Source organism: Aureobasidium namibiae (genome assembly GCF_000721765.1).
Source record: "Aureobasidium namibiae CBS 147.97 unplaced genomic scaffold scaffold_21, whole genome shotgun sequence".
In the NCBI taxonomy this organism is placed as follows: domain Eukaryota; kingdom Fungi; phylum Ascomycota; class Dothideomycetes; order Dothideales; family Saccotheciaceae; genus Aureobasidium; species Aureobasidium namibiae.
The window spans coordinates 117,238-135,808 of record NW_013581188.1 but is presented as its reverse complement, the minus strand read 5'-3'; the positions used below and the strand labels follow the sequence as shown (position 1 = coordinate 135,808).

At 52.4% G+C, this 18,571-nt stretch overlaps 12 protein-coding genes across 12 annotated transcripts; 5 read left to right on the top strand and 7 right to left on the bottom strand.

The window, feature by feature from the left end:
- Window positions 1-221: 221 nt before the first annotated feature.
- M436DRAFT_56368 (uncharacterized protein) lies at window positions 222-606 on the bottom strand (the record flags this gene model as incomplete). Its single annotated transcript, XM_013568005.1, has 2 exons — window positions 222-482; window positions 541-606. 2 exons carry the CDS (start codon window positions 604-606, stop codon window positions 222-224), a joined length of 327 nt encoding a protein of 108 aa, XP_013423459.1.
- A 796-nt stretch (window positions 607-1,402) lies between these two features.
- Window positions 1,403-2,854, top strand: M436DRAFT_56608 (uncharacterized protein; the record flags this gene model as incomplete). The annotated part of the gene is made up of 1 exon (XM_013568045.1): window positions 1,403-2,854. The coding sequence occupies one exon, from the start codon at window positions 1,403-1,405 to the stop codon at window positions 2,852-2,854; it is 1,452 nt and encodes a 483-aa protein (XP_013423499.1).
- A 92-nt stretch (window positions 2,855-2,946) lies between these two features.
- On the bottom strand, window positions 2,947-4,050 carry M436DRAFT_56387 (uncharacterized protein; the record flags this gene model as incomplete). Its single annotated transcript, XM_013568009.1, has 3 exons — window positions 2,947-3,116; window positions 3,228-3,848; window positions 3,924-4,050. Coding segments are annotated over 3 exons (918 nt in total), but the record flags the coding sequence as incomplete, so codon positions are not given.
- Window positions 4,051-4,417: 367 nt separating this feature from the next.
- M436DRAFT_76192 (uncharacterized protein) lies at window positions 4,418-5,062 on the top strand (the record flags this gene model as incomplete). The annotated part of the gene is made up of 1 exon (XM_013568085.1): window positions 4,418-5,062. The coding sequence occupies one exon, from the start codon at window positions 4,418-4,420 to the stop codon at window positions 5,060-5,062; it is 645 nt and encodes a 214-aa protein (XP_013423539.1).
- Window positions 5,063-5,277: 215 nt separating this feature from the next.
- M436DRAFT_76191 (uncharacterized protein) lies at window positions 5,278-6,624 on the bottom strand (the record flags this gene model as incomplete). The annotated part of the gene is made up of 3 exons (XM_013568084.1): window positions 5,278-5,893; window positions 5,947-6,510; window positions 6,572-6,624. The coding sequence occupies 3 exons, from the start codon at window positions 6,622-6,624 to the stop codon at window positions 5,278-5,280; spliced, it is 1,233 nt and encodes a 410-aa protein (XP_013423538.1).
- Window positions 6,625-8,179: 1,555 nt separating this feature from the next.
- On the bottom strand, window positions 8,180-8,963 carry M436DRAFT_85546 (proteasome subunit beta type-3; the record flags this gene model as incomplete). The annotated part of the gene is made up of 3 exons (XM_013568083.1): window positions 8,180-8,323; window positions 8,380-8,831; window positions 8,957-8,963. The coding sequence occupies 3 exons, from the start codon at window positions 8,961-8,963 to the stop codon at window positions 8,180-8,182; spliced, it is 603 nt and encodes a 200-aa protein (XP_013423537.1).
- Window positions 8,964-9,314: 351 nt separating this feature from the next.
- Window positions 9,315-9,842, top strand: M436DRAFT_13499 (uncharacterized protein; the record flags this gene model as incomplete). Its single annotated transcript, XM_013567938.1, has 1 exon — window positions 9,315-9,842. A coding segment is annotated over one exon (528 nt), but the record flags the coding sequence as incomplete, so codon positions are not given.
- A 248-nt stretch (window positions 9,843-10,090) lies between these two features.
- M436DRAFT_67321 (NAD(P)-binding protein) lies at window positions 10,091-11,180 on the bottom strand (the record flags this gene model as incomplete). The annotated part of the gene is made up of 2 exons (XM_013568055.1): window positions 10,091-10,905; window positions 10,958-11,180. 2 exons carry the CDS (start codon window positions 11,178-11,180, stop codon window positions 10,091-10,093), a joined length of 1,038 nt encoding a protein of 345 aa, XP_013423509.1.
- Window positions 11,181-12,847: 1,667 nt separating this feature from the next.
- M436DRAFT_14578 (ArfGap-domain-containing protein) lies at window positions 12,848-13,970 on the bottom strand (the record flags this gene model as incomplete). Its single annotated transcript, XM_013567940.1, has 3 exons — window positions 12,848-13,726; window positions 13,783-13,799; window positions 13,859-13,970. Coding segments are annotated over 3 exons (1,008 nt in total), but the record flags the coding sequence as incomplete, so codon positions are not given.
- A 527-nt stretch (window positions 13,971-14,497) lies between these two features.
- On the top strand, window positions 14,498-15,494 carry M436DRAFT_20403 (Fe superoxide dismutase-like protein; the record flags this gene model as incomplete). Its single annotated transcript, XM_013567949.1, has 3 exons — window positions 14,498-14,563; window positions 14,622-14,796; window positions 14,863-15,494. Coding segments are annotated over 3 exons (873 nt in total), but the record flags the coding sequence as incomplete, so codon positions are not given.
- A 187-nt stretch (window positions 15,495-15,681) lies between these two features.
- Window positions 15,682-16,707, bottom strand: M436DRAFT_76185 (proteasome core particle subunit alpha 7; the record flags this gene model as incomplete). The annotated part of the gene is made up of 4 exons (XM_013568082.1): window positions 15,682-16,314; window positions 16,368-16,526; window positions 16,582-16,647; window positions 16,705-16,707. 4 exons carry the CDS (start codon window positions 16,705-16,707, stop codon window positions 15,682-15,684), a joined length of 861 nt encoding a protein of 286 aa, XP_013423536.1.
- A 1,022-nt stretch (window positions 16,708-17,729) lies between these two features.
- M436DRAFT_9069 (uncharacterized protein) lies at window positions 17,730-18,266 on the top strand (the record flags this gene model as incomplete). The annotated part of the gene is made up of 1 exon (XM_013567930.1): window positions 17,730-18,266. A coding segment is annotated over one exon (537 nt), but the record flags the coding sequence as incomplete, so codon positions are not given.
- Window positions 18,267-18,571: the final 305 nt, after the last annotated feature.

Here is an 18,571-nt window from a genome sequence, read left to right as displayed (position 1 = left end):
AATGAATGACATGCGACAAACGGCATTTTTGCTTAAAGATTGGATTGATTTCGTTTCGTGATAGTCGTTTCCTCGTGAGAGCAGTAGAATGGGGGTTAATGATAGTGTGACCATCGAGGCCTCAATCAAAATTTGAGCCAGTCTTGATGCCTTTGCGTTGTGTTCCTGCAGAACAGCCAGACTTGCAGGCTGAAGGTCAATGAGAGCATTGGTCCACCGCTTTATCTTTGTTCATACGAACGCTTCTCGGGAGCGAGTTCGTGTTGGTGTATGGCCGTGGAGGGAGGTATGGGCACATTCGGAGCGTCACGCTTACGACCGCTAGGTCTTTGAGTCAAGCTCGGTGCTCGTGGTCGTCTCTTTCCTTGGGCTTTGCCGCCGATGAACGGGACATGGTATGCGCAGGAGCGGTAGACGTAGTAGGCGAAGTCGTAGATGAGGAGGAGAGCCCATGGCCCTATTGTCACAAGGCCTAATAGCATCTATGCCGAGAGTTGTCAGTCGGAATCTTCAGCTTCCAACAAGAAAGGAGAAAAGTACAAAGATGCTCGAGATCCAGCCTTCAATGTCGCTCAGGTGCGTAGGAAGCAGCGAGTACCAGCCCATGGTTGTATAGCTTCCAAGGAAGCTCGCCTCCAATTATGCTGTTTCGGAGAGAGGACGTTCGGATTGTGATGGGACTGTCCTGGACGGTGGTTCGTCGAATACGGGAAGCAACTGAGGATGACAGAATCGTTGGTCTCGAGGATGCTATGCACATTAGTTCAACGTAACCGTCGTTGGTAGCGGTGGTGCCGCCAAGGCTTCGTCATCCTCGAGATGCGATTGAGGGGCCAACCTGCGGTCTGCCTCTGCGATCAAATGCCTCGAGTACCTCGAATACAAATAGTTGCCAGCATCGAGATACCTGGAGTGAATCTTGCAGAGACAAGTTGTCAATCGCTGCACATGTCTTGTCCGCTCAGATCTACGGTGGCTTGACGAGATCTCACGCTACTCCCTGTATATATTTCAGCCGCAACCCTGTCGAGTCCGCCGCGGCAGCCGAAAGTGTAAAACAGCACTGCTAGCCACCGTGTCTTCAAGCACAATCGTCTCATTGGAGACGTGGTTTTATGGAATTCGACCGACGTCAAGACGTGGTGCCTACAGCGGAACGGCTCACCGAGTACTTTGTTGGTGAAGGAAGTCGAGCTCATTGGGTAGCTCGAGCGGCATCCTGATCACATGCACCACCTGAACCACCCTGACGGCTGCCTAGCTGCACATCCGTAGGTACGAAGGATTGCGGCCATGCCACAATCCACAGCTCTTTCTCTTTCTGTTCTCTTCAAATATCTCCATTCTTTCCTTCAACACCACTACCATGAAACCCTTTATGCTCCAATCTGTCCACAAAACCATGCCCGGCTCACCCGAAAGAGAGCATCTGCGTCAATTGACCAACAAACACGCTCTCTTCGAGCTCGACGCCAGATTGAGCGTATGGAAAGATGAAGACCCTTTCAACGAGGAGCAGCGTTTCCCCCCTCCTCCCGACACCTTGCCGCAGACATCAACCGCCCGTACCAGTGGCTTTGACTGGGGTCGCTATGCAGTGTCTCTCGAACGCTCTCGTCAACGACGCCTCGCCGACCCACTAGATACGGCCGATCCTGTACGACAATACCATGCAGCAGCTCTCGAGCATCATTCAGGCTTGCGGGACAGCGATCCATACTCCCGAGACAACATGCTCGCACGAGAGCGTATGGAAGACCAACGATACAACGCCATAGCAGAGAACATACGCCTCACTCACTCTGGACGCCAACGACTGAGAATGTCTTTGGACAGTGCATCAGACTCTGAGGACACTCCTATCATCAGAGATCGCTTTGATAACGAAACACACGATGCCGAATTGGAGAGCATAAGAAACGAGACCGACCCCGAGGATCGTGTCAGACGGTTGGTAGCCAACTATGGGAGTCATAACCTTCCAGATGCAGTGGACAGCTATATAGCCGATCCACCGTTGCCTGCCCTCGACAAAAGTAAGGAGAGACAAACGATGGATGACATGTCCTTCCTGGACTCGCACGCTCAAGGCGGCAATGCCACTCTCACGGTCATAGACCCGCACACACAAAAGGCCACGGTGCTCAAGAACTTGGATCTCGCCACGATAGAGTTGGTAGCGCCGATTCTGTCATTCAGCTTCGAGGAATCGAGGGCTGGACCAAAGTACTCGATACAAGACGTCTCTTTAACAGCTGTGCTGAGCATGCTACGACACATCTACACATGTGAACACTACGTACCTAACGATTGCCTCCACGACCAGATGTCTGCCCTGCTACACATCGAGATCTTCCACCTCGCATCAACCTACGATATCGCCAGTCTCAAAACGATGGTCAAAGCGCGTATATTCCTCGAACTAGAGCTCTCAACCAGCTACCCAGGCCCGCCAAAAGACCTCTGCAAAGCACTGGCCTACGCATACGAACACCTTCCCAACGAAAATGAAATCACAAAGACACTGGCACACTACTGCATCACCTGTTTCCTGCAACACCGACTCCATGAAAGCGATTTGTTTACTACGTTCCATTACAATTGTCGTCCCTTCCAACGCGACCTGTGTCTCATTCTACGCGAAAACAGCTTCGAGGACGAGTGTGCCCCGTCTCTGATACAACTTCCTGTCAAAACTCCCCTTGTTCCCACAGGGTGGCATCAGGTGATTGACTCCGATCCGCAGGCCGGCTTCTTGGAAGACGAGTTTGACAATGAGGTCAAGCGCCGCACCAACATCTCCAGGCTGGACAAGTTGAGGATTCACTTCCACATAACGCTGCCATTGAGATAGAAGAGAGGAGCAAGAAAATCTTTTGGTATGAAATCGAGTGAACGATGGAGAAAAAAGTAAGGCATGAAGGACGTGACGAATTTTCTTCCCGCTTAAGCTTGCTGTCTTCTGCGCTTGCCGATCTGGGCCGAGAAACCAGTCTTGATGGCAGAAACGGAACGTCTGGAACCGCACGAGTTGCAGGTGACGAAGTAAAGACGGTTCTCACCCTTGTTGAGCTCTGTATCCGGCGAGCGGCAGGTCTTGCAAGTTACGTACTCGACTGTTTTGGGTGTCTTTGTTAGCTCTTTTGCATCATCATTTTTTTGTTGGTAGATACACAGAAATGCAACAAAACTTGATAAGGTTGGAAAGAAAGAGTAGAAGAACTTACCAATATATCTTCTCAAAACGTTCTCCAGCTGCTTCTGTTGGAAACGACCCTTGATGACAAGTTGACCCTGACCAGCAACGGAACCAGAGGTACCCAACTCGGAGAAGAGGAACTGGGTGACGTGCTCGTCGGTTCTCTTCATGCGGCGGCAGATTTCGGAAATGTTTGCGAAGATGGTCTTCTTGTTTCCTTCGCGCAAGCACTGAGGAGGAGGGATCTTGTACGACTTGCCGCCGCTAGAGGCAAGATCGGGGTTGTGGTGGTTGAGCTGGGAGAAGAAGCGGGTGAGCAGCAGGGGGTACTCGATGGGTGTGGTGTTGCTGTGCTGCCAGATGCCGGTTCCCTTTTCCAGATCGCCCTCCTGGCTGGTGGATTGTTGCACGACGGGCTCGTCGTCGTTGGCCTCCTCGTTGGCGCCGGCCTCGGCCAGCTTGGCCTCAAAGTCATCGTCTTCGGTCTTCTTGGCCTTCTTCTTCTTCTTCTTGAGGGCCGAGGGGTCGAATTCGGCGTCGGCGGCGGGGGCCTCTGCGTCGTCGGCCGACTTTTCCTTCTTGGATGACGACTTCTTCTTCTTCTTGGCGAGGCCTTCGAACATGGCGGTCATCTCGTCGACACCTCCTTCTGTGGATGCGGGCGGTGGTGAGCTGGGGTCCTCTTCTTGTGCGTGGTCTGCTGCGGGGAGCTTCTTGTTCGTACCGGCAGAGTGGTTCTCGGCGCTCGACTTGTCGCCGTGCTGCTCGGTGGCCTCGGTGACCTGGCCGTTGCTGTCGACGATGGTGGTGCCCTCGCTGAAGGCGACCGACTTGCGCGGCTTGCGCTCTTCCTGTATTTTAGAGTCCCATCAGCCACTGCTCCCTCCCCTTGTCTGTATATGCGCCCGGGGTTACTGACAATATCAGCCATGATTGCGGTGTCTGTCTGGTTCAAAGAGTGCGTTTGGTGGTGTAGAGACGACGGACGGGTAGCCAGAGGGGGTGTGGTGTTGGTGACTCAAAAGTTGCTGCAAGGCCACGAACGAATGACGCCGCCCAAATAAAGCCTTGGCGGCGGAATTGCAAGAAATGATTAAATGCAAAAGAATCCTGCGACGGGACGTCTGGCCTTCCTTTGTCTGCCAAACACGTGCACACTTGGACATCTACATACCACTGGCAAAATCACAGAACTCACTTTTGTCCGCGACGGCCGTCATGTCTGTGATCATGAAATCACTTCTGTCGAGACCAAAAGGCTTGGTTAACCTACCACTCTGGACGCCATCTCTGACACGACCTTTCTCTCTCTGCCATGCACATCAGAAACTCTGGATAGCGACCGATAGAACACGATTTCGCGACAGGGTATGTTACAAACGAAACAAGGAACGCTTCAACGACCGGGCAGCGACACAGCAACCCGAAGACTTCTATTGGCCGACTTCTCGATACTTGAATGATCCAATATGGCGCGCAGAGCGACTGGCATATCGAAAAGCCATTTACGCTCGCAAGGAAAAACATGACGAGATCTACTCGATGCGTGCTAAAATCAGAAACTGGGTGAGAACACCGTGGGTGAGAGAAGAATTGCCCTGGAAGACACACCGCCCCATTCGTTACGATGAAAAGACCGAGCATCATTGTGCTGGTTGCAAGTTTACAAGGACCGGAGGCGGAAAGCTGCATTGGCAGAGTCTGGTCGACCCCGACGTTTACCTCTGCACAAGCTGCTATGTGCCATCAGAGAGCCCAGACTGGAACAAGATAATGCCCGAAGGTTACGAAGACGTCAGAAACATGAAGGCAATGAGAGCACGAAAGGAACAGCTCGACGCATCTGAAGCGCCGTCATCTTGACACGTATGAGAGAAGCTCGATTGACAAGGCAAGCTCAATCCCAAGGCCACGGACCACTCATGTCCTAGAGACAAAAGAAACAATCATATTAGATCGAGGCAAGAAAAAAACGATCCTCCACGGCTGCAACGAGAGACAATAGGAAAAGAACAAATGAAGCAAGAGGAAACAAGAAAAGTCAGCGCGACCACCAGAAACCTCTCATCTTCCAACAATCACCCGTCAAGCCCAACAAACTTTTCCAATAACTCGATATACCTCGCCGGACAAGGCTCATCTCCTTCCCTCAATTTATCCGCCAAAGCCTCAACTCTCTCCTGGATCATCTTGCTATACCTAACCTCTTCACCGAGTGTCCTCAGAATATTGAGTACGAAGATCTCAGGAGATCTAGGATCAATCATCTTATGCAACAAACTTCTATCCTGGAGTCCAAGACCAGAGTATTGAGGAATAGTCACCACAGCATTTTGCTGGATATCTCCTGCATACTGCACCAATTGCTCCAGAGTATACAGCAAGATGCCAGCAACCTTGAGTTGCATAGTGACAGCCATGGTGGCAGGATTGTGGCTGACAACAAACGAGCGCAAGTAGGTCATCTCATCGTGGAGAGCTATGGAAGTGGCTTCGAGGTTGCTGTCTTCGGGCGTGCGCATCGCCATCCAGAGTCCGTAGTCGAAGAAGATGCGCTCGATGCGGCTGTGGATTTTGGTCAGATGCAAGAGGGCTCGCGAGGCTTCGGGGACTGCTGCGCCCAGAGCGATGAGCAGGAAGGGCTGAGATTGGACCTGTCTGATCACTTCGTTCTTGTATCGTGCAAAGAGTGCTCTGCGACGAAAGTCAGACGAAACGAGAGTGAATGTGGCAAAGGACAAACTTACTGCGACTCCTGCTGCAACATCTCAAAGTTATCTTGACCGTGTTGCTTGGAAAGCACACCGCAAGGCTCAAAGGTCGAAAGGGTACGCGTGACCGTCTCTTCAACTTCTCTGACATCTTGCTGAACCATGGGATCTTGCTTCCACCAACCACCAAGCCTCGCAAGACGCTCAAGACCCCCCTGTTTCAAAAATCCATGAAACATCAAAGGCTCCTGCTCATCAGCCCTCCGAACAGCCTGTCCATCACGAGAAATTTGATACTGGAAATGAGATCGAGCTTGCCCGGGAATAACGGTACTCAAGATCTGATCGTTGACCCACCAGATGTGGCGGCAGGCACGACCTTGGTCGTCAGGACAAGTCGAGCAAGTCGGGGCTCCTTCGTCAGGGACAGTGACACGGATACGCTCTTGGAGTTCAAAGTGGAAGTCGTCGTCGCGCTCGTAGCAGCGGACCATTGACATTCTGTCGTTGCGGAGGCCTTCTGCGGCGTTCTTTTGGGAGTTGGGGCTCAGCTCTCCGACATCGTAGGCCAGTCCGGTCTGTACAGCAGTCACAATGCGACTGTATCCTGTCAGAAACCTGTTTTATCAAATATGGATATCCACTCTGGGATCATGCTCACGATGGGCCTGGCTGAGGGGCTGCCTCTGTCTGAGGTGCGCTTGATGTAGTCATGTTGCTACAACTCTGGAAGCAAACCAAAAGTTTGAATCAATAGACTGAAAGGTTCAAAGAAAAGTACGATATTGTCCAGGTAGGAATCGGAGTAGATGATGCTTTCTAGGAGCGAATACCGTCGTCCAAGTGTCTTTGTTTTACAAAAGGCTGGAAGAAGAGGAAAGCAGCACCTATAAATCACCACTACTGTCAATGAACATGAAGCCTTGATACGTGGAAGATGCAACGAAGACTCCTCACCAACGGCAACAGAGCAACTCGCTGTTGCCTTGATAGCTTAGGAAGGTGTTACCATAGTCTATGTTTTTCCAAAGGGACGGTAAAGTTTACAGCATACGGCCAGATAGAAGTTATCTCCATCGTCACCCACAGACAGCCAAGAGGGGCAGATTCGCAATATTGGTTGTTGGGAGGGGTGGAGTAGCCTGGGTGTGTTGGTCTTCGCAAAAGCTTGACAGGTTAGAGGGACTAGGCCGAGGGCACGGAAGGTAGTTCACCCACAGTGAGTGAGGTGTGCTCAAGGAGAGAGAGCTGAATACTCTTGCATGGTGCAGCCGTCCAGCCGGACCACGTCTTGATTGACACGACATGTGCATATGCGCGACCATAGAAAGGTTGTATGCCCATGCCATGGCAGCATGCAAGATCAGTCACCTGAGCGCTGCATGTAGAAGGTAGTCCGATTGTTCCGATTGTTGCCTGTACCGATATGTAGAGGCAGAAAGGCCGACCACATCCTGGCTTGTCAGTCAAAGGACGGTATAGCATACTGTACTCAAATGTTGCAACGATCGACAAAAGCGGACAGATCTACGACGCAGAGCAGGCAATACATGGTACAGGCATCGATAATCCCTTAGTGGTGGTGCAAGAAATGGCAAGAGGTAGCAACTAACTCGCAGTCCGGTGCTCACAGGCATCATCGAAGCGTGACCACAACCAACAGCAGTACTTGAATTGTGCCACCAACGATATATGTTGCCCGTCAAAGGCTTGAGTGCAACGCAAGCGGAAAAGTAGAAAGGGAAGAATTTCCGATAAGCGCTGTCCTGTTAACCGCCGGATGCAAAACCACACATACCTCACAAATGGTAGCTTGGTCGGCTGGCGCAACTCAGTGCGAGAAATTCAGGCCAGGCGGCTAGAACGGGCAAGGAGAGGCGATGAACGACTCACAAGGTTGTGGTAGCGACTTGTTAGTTGCATGATCTCATAGAAAAACGTACTTCTCAACAGTTGGCGAACGACGCCGCATACACACCGATGAACCGAGTGACTTCTTGACTGATCAGAGACGAAGAAGAGGTCGGCGGAAGTGAGAGGCAACAAGCGAGAAAGAAGGTTGGCGGGAAAAGGTTGAGAAAGCCATGATTTGGGCCGTGAAATTTCATGAGAAGAACCTAAGAAAGACGTAACGTGACGGCCGCACATGTGATGGCGGCCTTTCAACTCCTGAGCGCCGTCCGCAATGCCAATGCCCTCCTTCGTGTTGTACAGAATACGTACGTACGCTTATCGACCGCGGTCTAATTCGCACCCGGTTCAGTATGGTCTAATCCTGTCTACCCTTGAGCAGCCTCTTGGTGACCTTGTCCTTCTCGATAATGTAGACGTGTGCTCCCCAGCCTGAAAGGGCATCGCGGTCGACAGCGTTGAGCAGAGCTTGTGAAATGGTTTCGAAGAGGTCCTCGGGGCCCTAATATGCATGTCAGTATTCAAGGCTCTTGCAGGCGCAGATGTGACGGTTCGTACAAGATCGGGTTCCCACAAGCCTTCGCAAGTACCGAAGAGCTGGTCGCTGGCGGTTCCGCTGACGATGAAGTCCTTTGCAAAGTCGATACAACCGATGCTGTCGAAGCCGCAGATGAAGGGCTTTCCAGTGGTGTGGTTAATGCCAGCAATGACGGGAGAGATGAAGTATGGGCCGAAACGCTTCTCGTAGAGAGAAGATGAAACCAGGTTGGCCATGGTCTGGGGCGAGATTTGGCGCTCCTCGCGCAGGCGGTACATGTTGACCTTGTAACGGAACAGCTCGCTGACAGTCTGGACATCAGTGGCGAGACCAGTCAAGCCGAGGTATACGTCGCCGTAGTTGAAGATCTTGGGGAAATTGTTGGAGACGGTCAAGGCTTGGAGACCGAGGCGGAGATCGCAGGCGATGGCGACACAGTCCTTGCCGACCATGGCAACACAGGCACCGCCATCTGTTGAGGTTATCAGTGAGAGAAGGACGTGTGGTTATGAGGATGCGACGGACTTATTGAGAAAGGGTTGGACTAGATGGTGATGATCAGCTGAGTGCATTCGTGGTAGTAATGGTATGGGCTACTCACCATGGTTGTGACGAGAGGATCAGGCGAGGATCAAAGAGGTGAGTGGTTTCGGTATGAGAGGTCGACAAGGAAGGCACGACCTGAAGAATGACGAATGCAGAAGGGTCGAGTTGAAAAGGCAGTCGGACTGAATGGTTGTTAGCTAGCTGTCAAGCTGTTGCAACTCAAGCATACCGGCCGGGCGCTGCATGACGCCGATGGCCGCCGCCGCCTTGAGAGAGCTTGCGGCCCCGGAGAACGGCAAACTCCGCGTAGATTCTCCAATCTATTGTCGAAACATCGAATCGCTCTTTCCGCGCCGACGAGGTCAGCAGACACAGCACAATCACAATGGCTACAATCAACCCAGAGCATGTGCGACTCGCACAGTCGCTGCCCCCGCGACTTCTCAACTTCTTCAAGCGCTACCCTCCGCCCGCTCTGTCACAATCTACCACCGCCTCGACAACCATTGCCGCCAACACTTCCTCGGCCGATGCAAATGCAAACACGCCCACCTCAATCTCAGAAGACGCTGTCCCCGAACCATCCCTAAAACCCGAGAACCCTTTCATGCCCTTCAAGAACCCCATCACCCAAAGGTGGCAGCCCGCCTCTTTCTCTCTCCGCAAGCAATCCGAGATCATCAAGCTCGCAATCAAGCACAACGTCGTCTCTTTGCTACCATACACGCACAAACTGCCCGACGAGGTCGCTCGTCGCCGCGCCGAACACGGTCTCCGCGTCAAGGGTACCGGTGTTGGCCAGAAGGTCAAGGGAAAGATGTGGGAACGTACTCTGAAGGGCAGATTGGACAAGCGTGAGAAGGCTATGGTTGATATGCCCGAGATGATCCGTCACTGGAAGGAGAGAGGTCACGGAAGAGGCTGGAAGAAGTGGCCCAAGAACTAGCTAGGCCTGGTCTTTCTTCTTTTCTTCGACCTCAATCTGCACAAAACCGGCGTTATTACATGAGGGGGCAATTTCTGTATCGGCATACCACGATTGTACATTACTTTCAAAATCAGACGGCCTGCTGGCCCTTTTCGCATCTTTACGTCCTCTCGAATGGCCATGTACTGTGAGTCTGTTTCATTTGATATTATATGCTCTCATACGTTCAGATGTGAGCTGAGCAGTAGACAACCACTCTACTTCTTCTCCTGCTGCAACCTCTGATGCTCATTCTTAACAATCGTCGGCACCTCATCCTCAATACTCCTCTCCTGGGGCTTCCAACCCAACACCTCTTTGAATCTTCTCGCCTTACCCCTCGAGTTCCATCCCCAACTGATAGCCTCAAACCCGGCAGTTTTCTTGGCCGTCTCCATATCCATCTGCTCGCTCTTGACTTCCTTGAGCAAACCCTGCTGCTTAGCACTCTCGGCAACAACCTTGCTCAAATCTCCCCATACGTGCTCGCCATTCTCGGTAAAGTAGTAGCCATTGTTGCCCCAGAGCTTGGGATCAGTGTTGTTGTTTGCTGCTTCCTCGACCAAGAGGACAAAGGCGCGGGCTAGATCGTGAACGTGGACGTTGTTCCAGATTGCCTTGCCGCCGCCAATGATGGGAGCAGCTTGAATCTCCAGCACCGTCTTTGCGAGTTCGTAGACTTGGCGGCCACGGGTGAGCGAAGGTCCGCGGCCATCGCCGTAGATGGTAGGGGGGCATACGATGGCAGTCTTGATAGCACCAGAGGCGTTTGTACCGGCGTTGATGACGATTTGATCAACGTTCTTGTGGAATGCTTCCTGGGGGAGACCGATCAACTCAGCTACGCCGTCCAAATCGTCAAAGACTTTGTCCGTGTGTTCGCCTAGCTTGTCCGCTGATGAGTCGAAGTATGTCAGAATACCAGTTCCTCCGGTGTGTAGCCAGTATCCAGGCTTGGAGGCATTGTGGCCCGAGGCAAGACCTTCGGCAATGGCCTTTGCAGCTCCCTCGTGATCAGAAGCATCCGCGGTATCTGTCTTACTATTAGTATAACCGAATGACTGGGCGAGAGGAAAGAGACTCACGGATGACAATGTCAGCCTTGGAAGCTTCCTCCTTCAGCAAGTCACTACTGTCGTTGTCTCCCTGAACAGTCTTGACCTTTGGGAACTTGTCTGTAACAGATTTGCCCTTCTCGGCCGTGCGAACCAGAGCAGTGTATGAGTATTCGGGATGCTTGTGGTAGAGCTCGTACAGAGTATCGCCGCCAATGTAACCAGTGGCTCCTGTAATGAAGATGTTGACCATTTTGAATGACTTCGTGATAGGCAGATAGATGTTATTGACCTCAGGAAGGGGAAAGAGGATCAGATAAATACTTAAGATAGGTAGACGAGGGCTATTTAGGGCTTCACACGCGACGTCATTGAAGGTGACGGACTCTCTCTCCGGGGAAATTCCATCCGAGATCTGATCGATAATCAATCACGTCTTTTTCGAGAAACTATGGGTCTCAACGCCATGTGCGTCGAACCGAGGAGAAGATAGTATTTGAATGGCTTTGGGCTTCGAAGGAGTGGGCGCATGCCCTGAAACAGCAGCACATCAGAAATAGCAAGGGTGCACGATCGAAGCAGATTCCACTTTGAACAAAGAAAGATACGAAATTGATAAACGTTGGTTCGAGGAACGCCGAATGCTGGACGAACCAAAGAGTCCTTGTGATTTCGCTGTATGCAGAAGGAAGGAACGGAAGAGCAGGTATATGTACAAGAATGGGTAATGGTATGAAAAAGGAAGGTGAAAACATCTCCTAATAGGGATTCGCCAGACGAAGGCCAAGAGGCAAAGCCCAATTGAAACAGAGAAGGTGAAGAAGAAGCAGCCAAAAGGGCGGTATACGGAAAGGTGAATCAAGGATATTGTGCCTCTTCCTCGTAGACCATTGCTGCCCAATAGACAAGAAACACAAGATAGACGTCCAGAGCAAAAACAGAATCACGGGTATATCTTGGAAGTGACGAGAGATGGAGCAAGACTTAACGAGCATACCTCGCGCTCAAACCTGCAAACGCATCAGGACTATGGGGTCTCGCATTTCCCATACCCACGAAATCTCGGCTTTCTTGGCTGACGTGTCTAGCACCTGCAGTGGCCTGGTGCTCTTGTTGGGGTGCTCCAAAGCCAGAGCCGAAGGGGTTCATATTGCCGCTTCCAACCGGCATGGTGACACTTCGTTGCGGTGGCTGCTGCATTTGTTGCTGGGGCATCATTGGAGGAGCCATACTGTTTTCAGGAAGAGATTGCAGGGGCCTTGAGGGCGCTAGTTGAGGGTGGCTGTAGAGGGCCATGATGTCCATTTTACCGTAGCGACCAGTGGGATGTGGGTACAACTGTTGCTCTTGTTGAGGCATCTGCTGTTGTTGCTGCTGAGCAGACTGGTAGGATTGATAGGGTTCCGGTTGACTGGATTGAGGCACCTGGAAAGGATTTGTTTGGGGTTGAGATGACATGTTCGCGTAGGGGTTCGAGGTGTGTTGAGGAGCGAGCTGCTGAGGCTGTTGTTGGCAGAGGTTCTGCTGCTGCTGGGTCTGCTGGGGCTGCTGTTGGTATTGAGGTTGCTGTGATTGGGCGGAGAAGAAGTCCTGTTGAGGCTGATAGAATGCACCAGGCGATTGTGCCTGTGGTGTCTGACCTTGAGGTTGTGCCAGCCATGGATTTTGAGGAGCAGCTGATAACTGTATGCCAAATGGATTCGAAGGAGCAAATGTTTGAGACTGTGTTTTCCTCAAGAAGGGGTTAGAGGGTGCCTGGGGCTGCTGGTATTGCTGTGTGTCCTGAGGAGGGTAGTTAAGTGCCTGTAGGGGTTGTTGCATCTGCTGAGGCATGAATGGATTGTTCTGGTATTGCTGAGGCTGTTGAGCGGAAATTTGCATGGCCGAAAAAGAGTTTTGGAGGGGTTGCTGCGCCGAGCTTTGAGGTTGAGGTTGGAGGAAGGGATTGTATGAAGGTTGCGGAGCTGCAGTCGAGAGAGCGGGCTGAGTGAAGGCACGACGTGGAGGCTGTAGATCCAGTGCATCAAAGGGGTTCGTCGAGGCAGCAGCCTTTTCTGGCTGTGCTCTCTGTTTCTCAATGTAGAGGCCGTTTGCGTTGGAGCCACTCGTACTACCAGACATGGGTGTCAAAGTACCATGAGCCCCTGACGTGCTATCGCCCAAGCGCACAAGCGTCTCGACTGCCTTGTCCAAGTTCCCGTTCACATTCTTCAAAACCATCGAGTTGCGGCGTGTGTCTGGGAAACCCATCTCTCTAAGCGATGCCAGTTTCGTGTCGAATGTCTCCTCCTCTTGATTGCCAACAGCCGAACCAAACACACGCGATTGCTTGTTCATCCTTCCAGCAGGCGGCGTCGAGCTCCTGTCACTACCAGTCAAGGCGGGCGACAGTGGAGGTGTGAACTTTTGGTGAGTGGCCGAAGATGAGCGGACTCCGAGTGAGAAGCCGAACTTCTTGCCAGGCTTTGGCGGCAGCGGTGGTGGGACTCCTTCGGTCGAACTGACACTGGCGCCCCCGACCGTGTGACTTCTAGGCCTTGAGCCAACCAAGGCCTTGTGCTCGTACTTTTGGCGAATAAAGCGTTCCATGACACCGCCGACCTCGTCAGCATCGGCAGGAATGTCGGGCCTGACATTCTGCGGGTTGAAGGTGCGGTTCGATGTCGTGTTTCCTACGCGCTTCATGTTGTCGACCTGGTCAGGGGACCAGCTGTCCATGCTCAGCGACTTGACCTTTGAGATGTGAGTGCCCATTTTGCGATGGATGGCGGCGCAGCTCATGCAGAGAAAGATTCCAAGCTGTTGTTGTTGTTGTTGTCAGAAAAGCACACGACACGCAAGTGAGTGGTACTCACACTCCAACTCGACCATGCTAGTACAATGTCAGCATGCAAGTTCCAGAAGAATTTGTCTCTATTCAGGCTTGCTCACCTGGGTTCCTGGCAGCGCAATCGGCGCATCTGTCGTTTCCAGAGACTTTCAACAGATCCTGCAGCATGCGCTCGTTGCGAGCCTGCTGCCTCTTAGTGACTGTACTAGCCATTTTGTCGAAGGTGACGATGTGCGAGAGTGGAAAGGGGTTGTTGCGAAGATTCTAAGCTGCCAAAGAGAGGATATGCGAGGGCTAACACGCTAGAGGCGGATAAATGTTGGTTGTGTGGGCGTATCAAGTATGCGGCATGGTTGCAGAGTCGGAACAGAAATAGATGGTGTATTTTGGAGTACTTGTCAAGCGGGTCGAGACATTGCAATGCCCATCAAGCAAGTCTCGGAATCGCTCCAGCCAGCCAGCCCCGGCATATGCAGCCCCGGCCTGCACCTCCATCGCATGCTGGTTACCGCCCATTGCATTCGACACGAGAAGAATACGTAGCTGGGAATATTCTGACGATATCTGCTTATCCTTTCACAAAGTCCAATCCGAAATCCAAGACGTTGCAATCATAGTTCGAGGCAGTAGCACAAACCTCCGGCGATTGCATATCGGAATTCTCCGTCCGGCGATCGCGAATTATACAGCGCCCTCGAGACTTTTGACCTCGCCGTCGCCATATATACAGCATTCCAACAATGGTTCTACAAAGACTAGCACGCTCAAGAAGCGCATGGGCTCCTTTGCTTGGTTCGCGCGCCAGCGTATGTCCTCCCAGTCTGTCGATACACCATGTCCAATTACTTACCACCATCGGCGCAGGCGAGACAATTCCATGCCTCAATACCGACATCACTCCACGAGGTCCCCAACCTCATTTACAAGGAAGAGTTTGAGGAGAAGGGAGTCGCTGGCTTCCTCAACGAAGAATCATATGACATTGCATACAACAAAAACATGGCCTTCCTCGTCGACCGATTGAACAAAGCCACAAAAGGTTGCTACACCATTACCACCGCGCGACATGCCCGACCACTCTTCTAACATGTCCTTTTCCAATCAGGCACCGACCACGAAAACTCTACAACCAAGCAGCTCGTCCTCTCCCTCGCGCGCAACCCCACCATGGCCTCCGTCTTCGCCGCCGCCAGTATGGCTCACAACACGCACTTCTTCTTCGACTCGCTGTCACCCTCGCTCGAAAACAACAGTCTTGAGCAATACCCCGTCCTCAGAGACGCCCTGATCAAGTCCTTCGGCAGCATCGACACCCTCTGGAGGACAATGTTGACCACCGCAAACGCAATGACCGGCCCTGGTTTCGTCTGGCTGGTCCAAGCAAAGCACCGCGCCACCTCGTCCGCTGGAAACACCTCTTCTCTGCCCGAATACAGAATCTTGACTACCTACAATGCCGGCACTCCATACCCCGAGGCCATTTACCGCCAACAGGGCGTCGACCAGAACACGGCAATCGGTTACAATGGTTCGGCTGGTTCTTTCGGTTCGACATCCGCTCGTGGAAGAGAAGCTCCCAAGCTTCCTCCAGGCACTGAACTCATCACCCCTGCTCTTTGTGTCAGCACCTGGGAACACTGCTACCTGCCTCAATATGGTGTGGATGGAAAGGCAAAGTACCTGATTGAATGGTGGAAGTCTATCAACTGGGGTGCCGTCGACAACAGAGTCGAGAAGAGACAGAAGCTGGGCGACAACTCCCGCTTCGACACGGGCCCCGGTCTATTTAAGACTGGTTAGATTGAGTCTTGTTCAAAAGTGTAAAATAGCCATTCCCCTGTCACACATTGCCTGCTTGTAATCTCTGGTTTCAACATTCGGCCGCCATTCGCGGTATCGTACATGCATGTCATGACTGGTAGGTTTATTCCTCCATCTCGTCGTCGTCACCCTCAAGTGCCTTCTTGGCCAGACGCTCTGCCTCCTCGAGCATCTCCTTTGGCACTTCCTCGTGTCTGCCCTTGGTCGGGCCGTCGACCTTGCTGATCCATGTCATCTCCAGCTCAAACTCCTTGTCCTTGCTGTCCTCGTGTGCCACGTAGATGATTCTTGCTGCCTCCTTGACGCCCTCCTCCAGGCTGATGCCGCCTTGGTCGGGAGTGAGCTTCAACTTCTCGAGTTCCGCCTTGGCTGCTTGTCTTCCCTTTCCAGTAGCTGCGCCGTAGTATCCCCAGTATGATCCGGATGGTTCGATCATGTACAGGTATGGACCACCCTCCTTTGCATCGGGCACCTTGCCACCACTGCCGCTTGACGGGCCGGAACCAACTTGTGCGTCGACGGGCACTTCGAGCTCAGAATCCCAACCACCGATAATGGCGGTGATACCGAAGGGGCGGACTGATGAGTAGAGAGTGTAGGCTTGAACGTAGGATCCCATGCGGTCGGCGAGGGAGGCGACGGGGATAGGTTGCTTGTAGAGAGAACGCCATGATGAGGCCTCATCGCGGGCACGAGTGACAAAGTGGCGACCATCGGGAAGAAGACCAGTGGAGACCTATGGTTGTGTTAGCTTACGAGAACCATAGTAAAGCGCCGATTTGAACATACGACACCAATGTTGCGATCAACGGTGGCTATCCTCTTGTTTGCATCCTTCTTCAATAGCTTGGAGGTGACGAGCTTCTCCAGTGCCAGAACAACACCATCACGACATCTGATACCGATGCAAGTGCCGCCGTTCTCGACAGCCTTCATAGCGTATTCGACCTAGGCTAGTCGTTAGGTGATGCGTTTCGCGACGAATACTGATTAGAGGACTGACCTGGAAGTTACGTCCATCAGGGGAGAAGACCGAGTTGGACAGATCGTAGCCCGTTCCTATCGAAGTCTTGAGACGAACAGTCAGCCTGAGTTTGTGCGCCAGCAGGAAGCGGCGTTTACTGACCATGGTTGTGGCTGATGACGGTGTGAAGGAGAAGGCGACGAGATTTCGGGGGTGGAGAGAAGAAGCGGTGGCTCAACAGGAGTTGAGTTGAGTGAGTGAGTGAAGGGGATACGCGAGATGGAGATGCGCAGATGCAAAGATGTGGTGTTTGGCTATTCTGTCTGTGATGTATCGACGCAGCTCTCTCCCGTATGGAGCTCGTCCATCTCGCGGCGGAAGACGCACGCCAAGGCTCCGACCGCCGTCACCCTGTCATCGTCCGTACTTTGTCAAAAGATCGCCATCACTCCTAATTACTCTGAGTATGCACAACACTCAATAAGATACATATTGACATGTCTCCTTTCTGCGCGTTGCTTTAAAAACACAGCATTTTGTCAGTAGATTGTCACAGGCGTGAATGACCAGTATCGCCCTTCCTTGCCTGCTTCTGTCCAACAATAGAGCCATGTGACTTGGATAAACCTCGTCGCCGATGACGATGGCATGTATCCGTTTCCGCCCACCAACTTTTCCCAACCCCGCCCTCTCCCACCATATATCTTCTGTACAACACTGCATCTCTCTGCTAGCATTCACGAACCTGATCCTTGTAGCCACCATTCCTCTTCATTATTGCTACGTTCTGCGGCTACTCTCCTTGTAGTTGGATTGCTCATTTACCCCACCGCCCCTTGGACACCGCTTGTTTCCACTCCATATTAGCCTTCTCCTAGGCGGAGCACAGTTGGGCAGAAACACATCAGGTTGGAGCAGTACCAGTCCGTTTAATTCCAGCACTGCGATCACGACTTTTTCTTTTCTTCGTTCCATATCGTCCCTGTTTCACGTAACTTCCGCATCTGCCAACACACCTTCCGCATCTCCCTCCATACCTTTCGCTGCTGCCTGAGCCATAACTTCTCGTCACTTGCAATATGTACAACAAAGCCTTCTCTGATAGAGAGGCCGTCTACTGACACTCGTTCTAGAGAAATCAGCAGTGACAGAACCTCGCACATACTATCATCATCATGTCGCAGTATCAGCAAGACGAGTTGGCTCGGCTCTTTGCCCACAACATGAGCCTGAACCAAACACTTCCGCAGTCCACACCCGACAAGCAGTTCCTCGGCCACAGTACTCAACCCATCTACTACAGCTCACAGCACTACACTCCCGCTAGCTATCTGCACATCTCGCCAGCACCCGAGCAACAGCAAGCCGCAACCCCTCGCGCCGACTCTCCCCTAAGCGGCAGCCCTCTTGACAACAGCACCGGCAACATGACGCCCATCCACCTGGCATCGATGCTGCGCAACCACGACATCGAACCTACCTCGCTGAGCAATTCGCAAGTCAAGCTTTTCACCAACGCAGACTACGACCAGCGATTGCGCCTGCTCGAGCTCTGGCGCATCTCTCCTCCACAGCCATCTCGAAACTGGCAGCAAGAGACCAGCCTGGCATATGAAGAGCAGTTGGCCGCACTGCGCTATGAAGAGCGTATGCGTGCACAGGTGGATGACGCTCAAGCAGAGCCCTACATGGAGTCCGGCTATGCACACTCTGCGCACAGCGAGCCTGTGTATGCTTCCTGCTCTGGCGGGCTGTGGAGGTCACAAGTCGAGCAGCATGATCGCCCGAGGGAGATGGAGGATGCACAGGCATCATGGGCACAGGCACGCAGCTTCGAACAGCTGCAGGCGATGAATGCTCAAGTTGAGCAGCAGCGAGGGTTTGCCTCGCGCCCCATCTTGTCATATGACGACGATGACATGGAATTGTAGAGGAGATGAGTGTTTCACAAGCAGAGGTTTTTGGTTTAGCATAACGAAGTGTCTTGTTAGGAAGGTCTAGCACAGTGGAGACCGCGATAGCATCATTG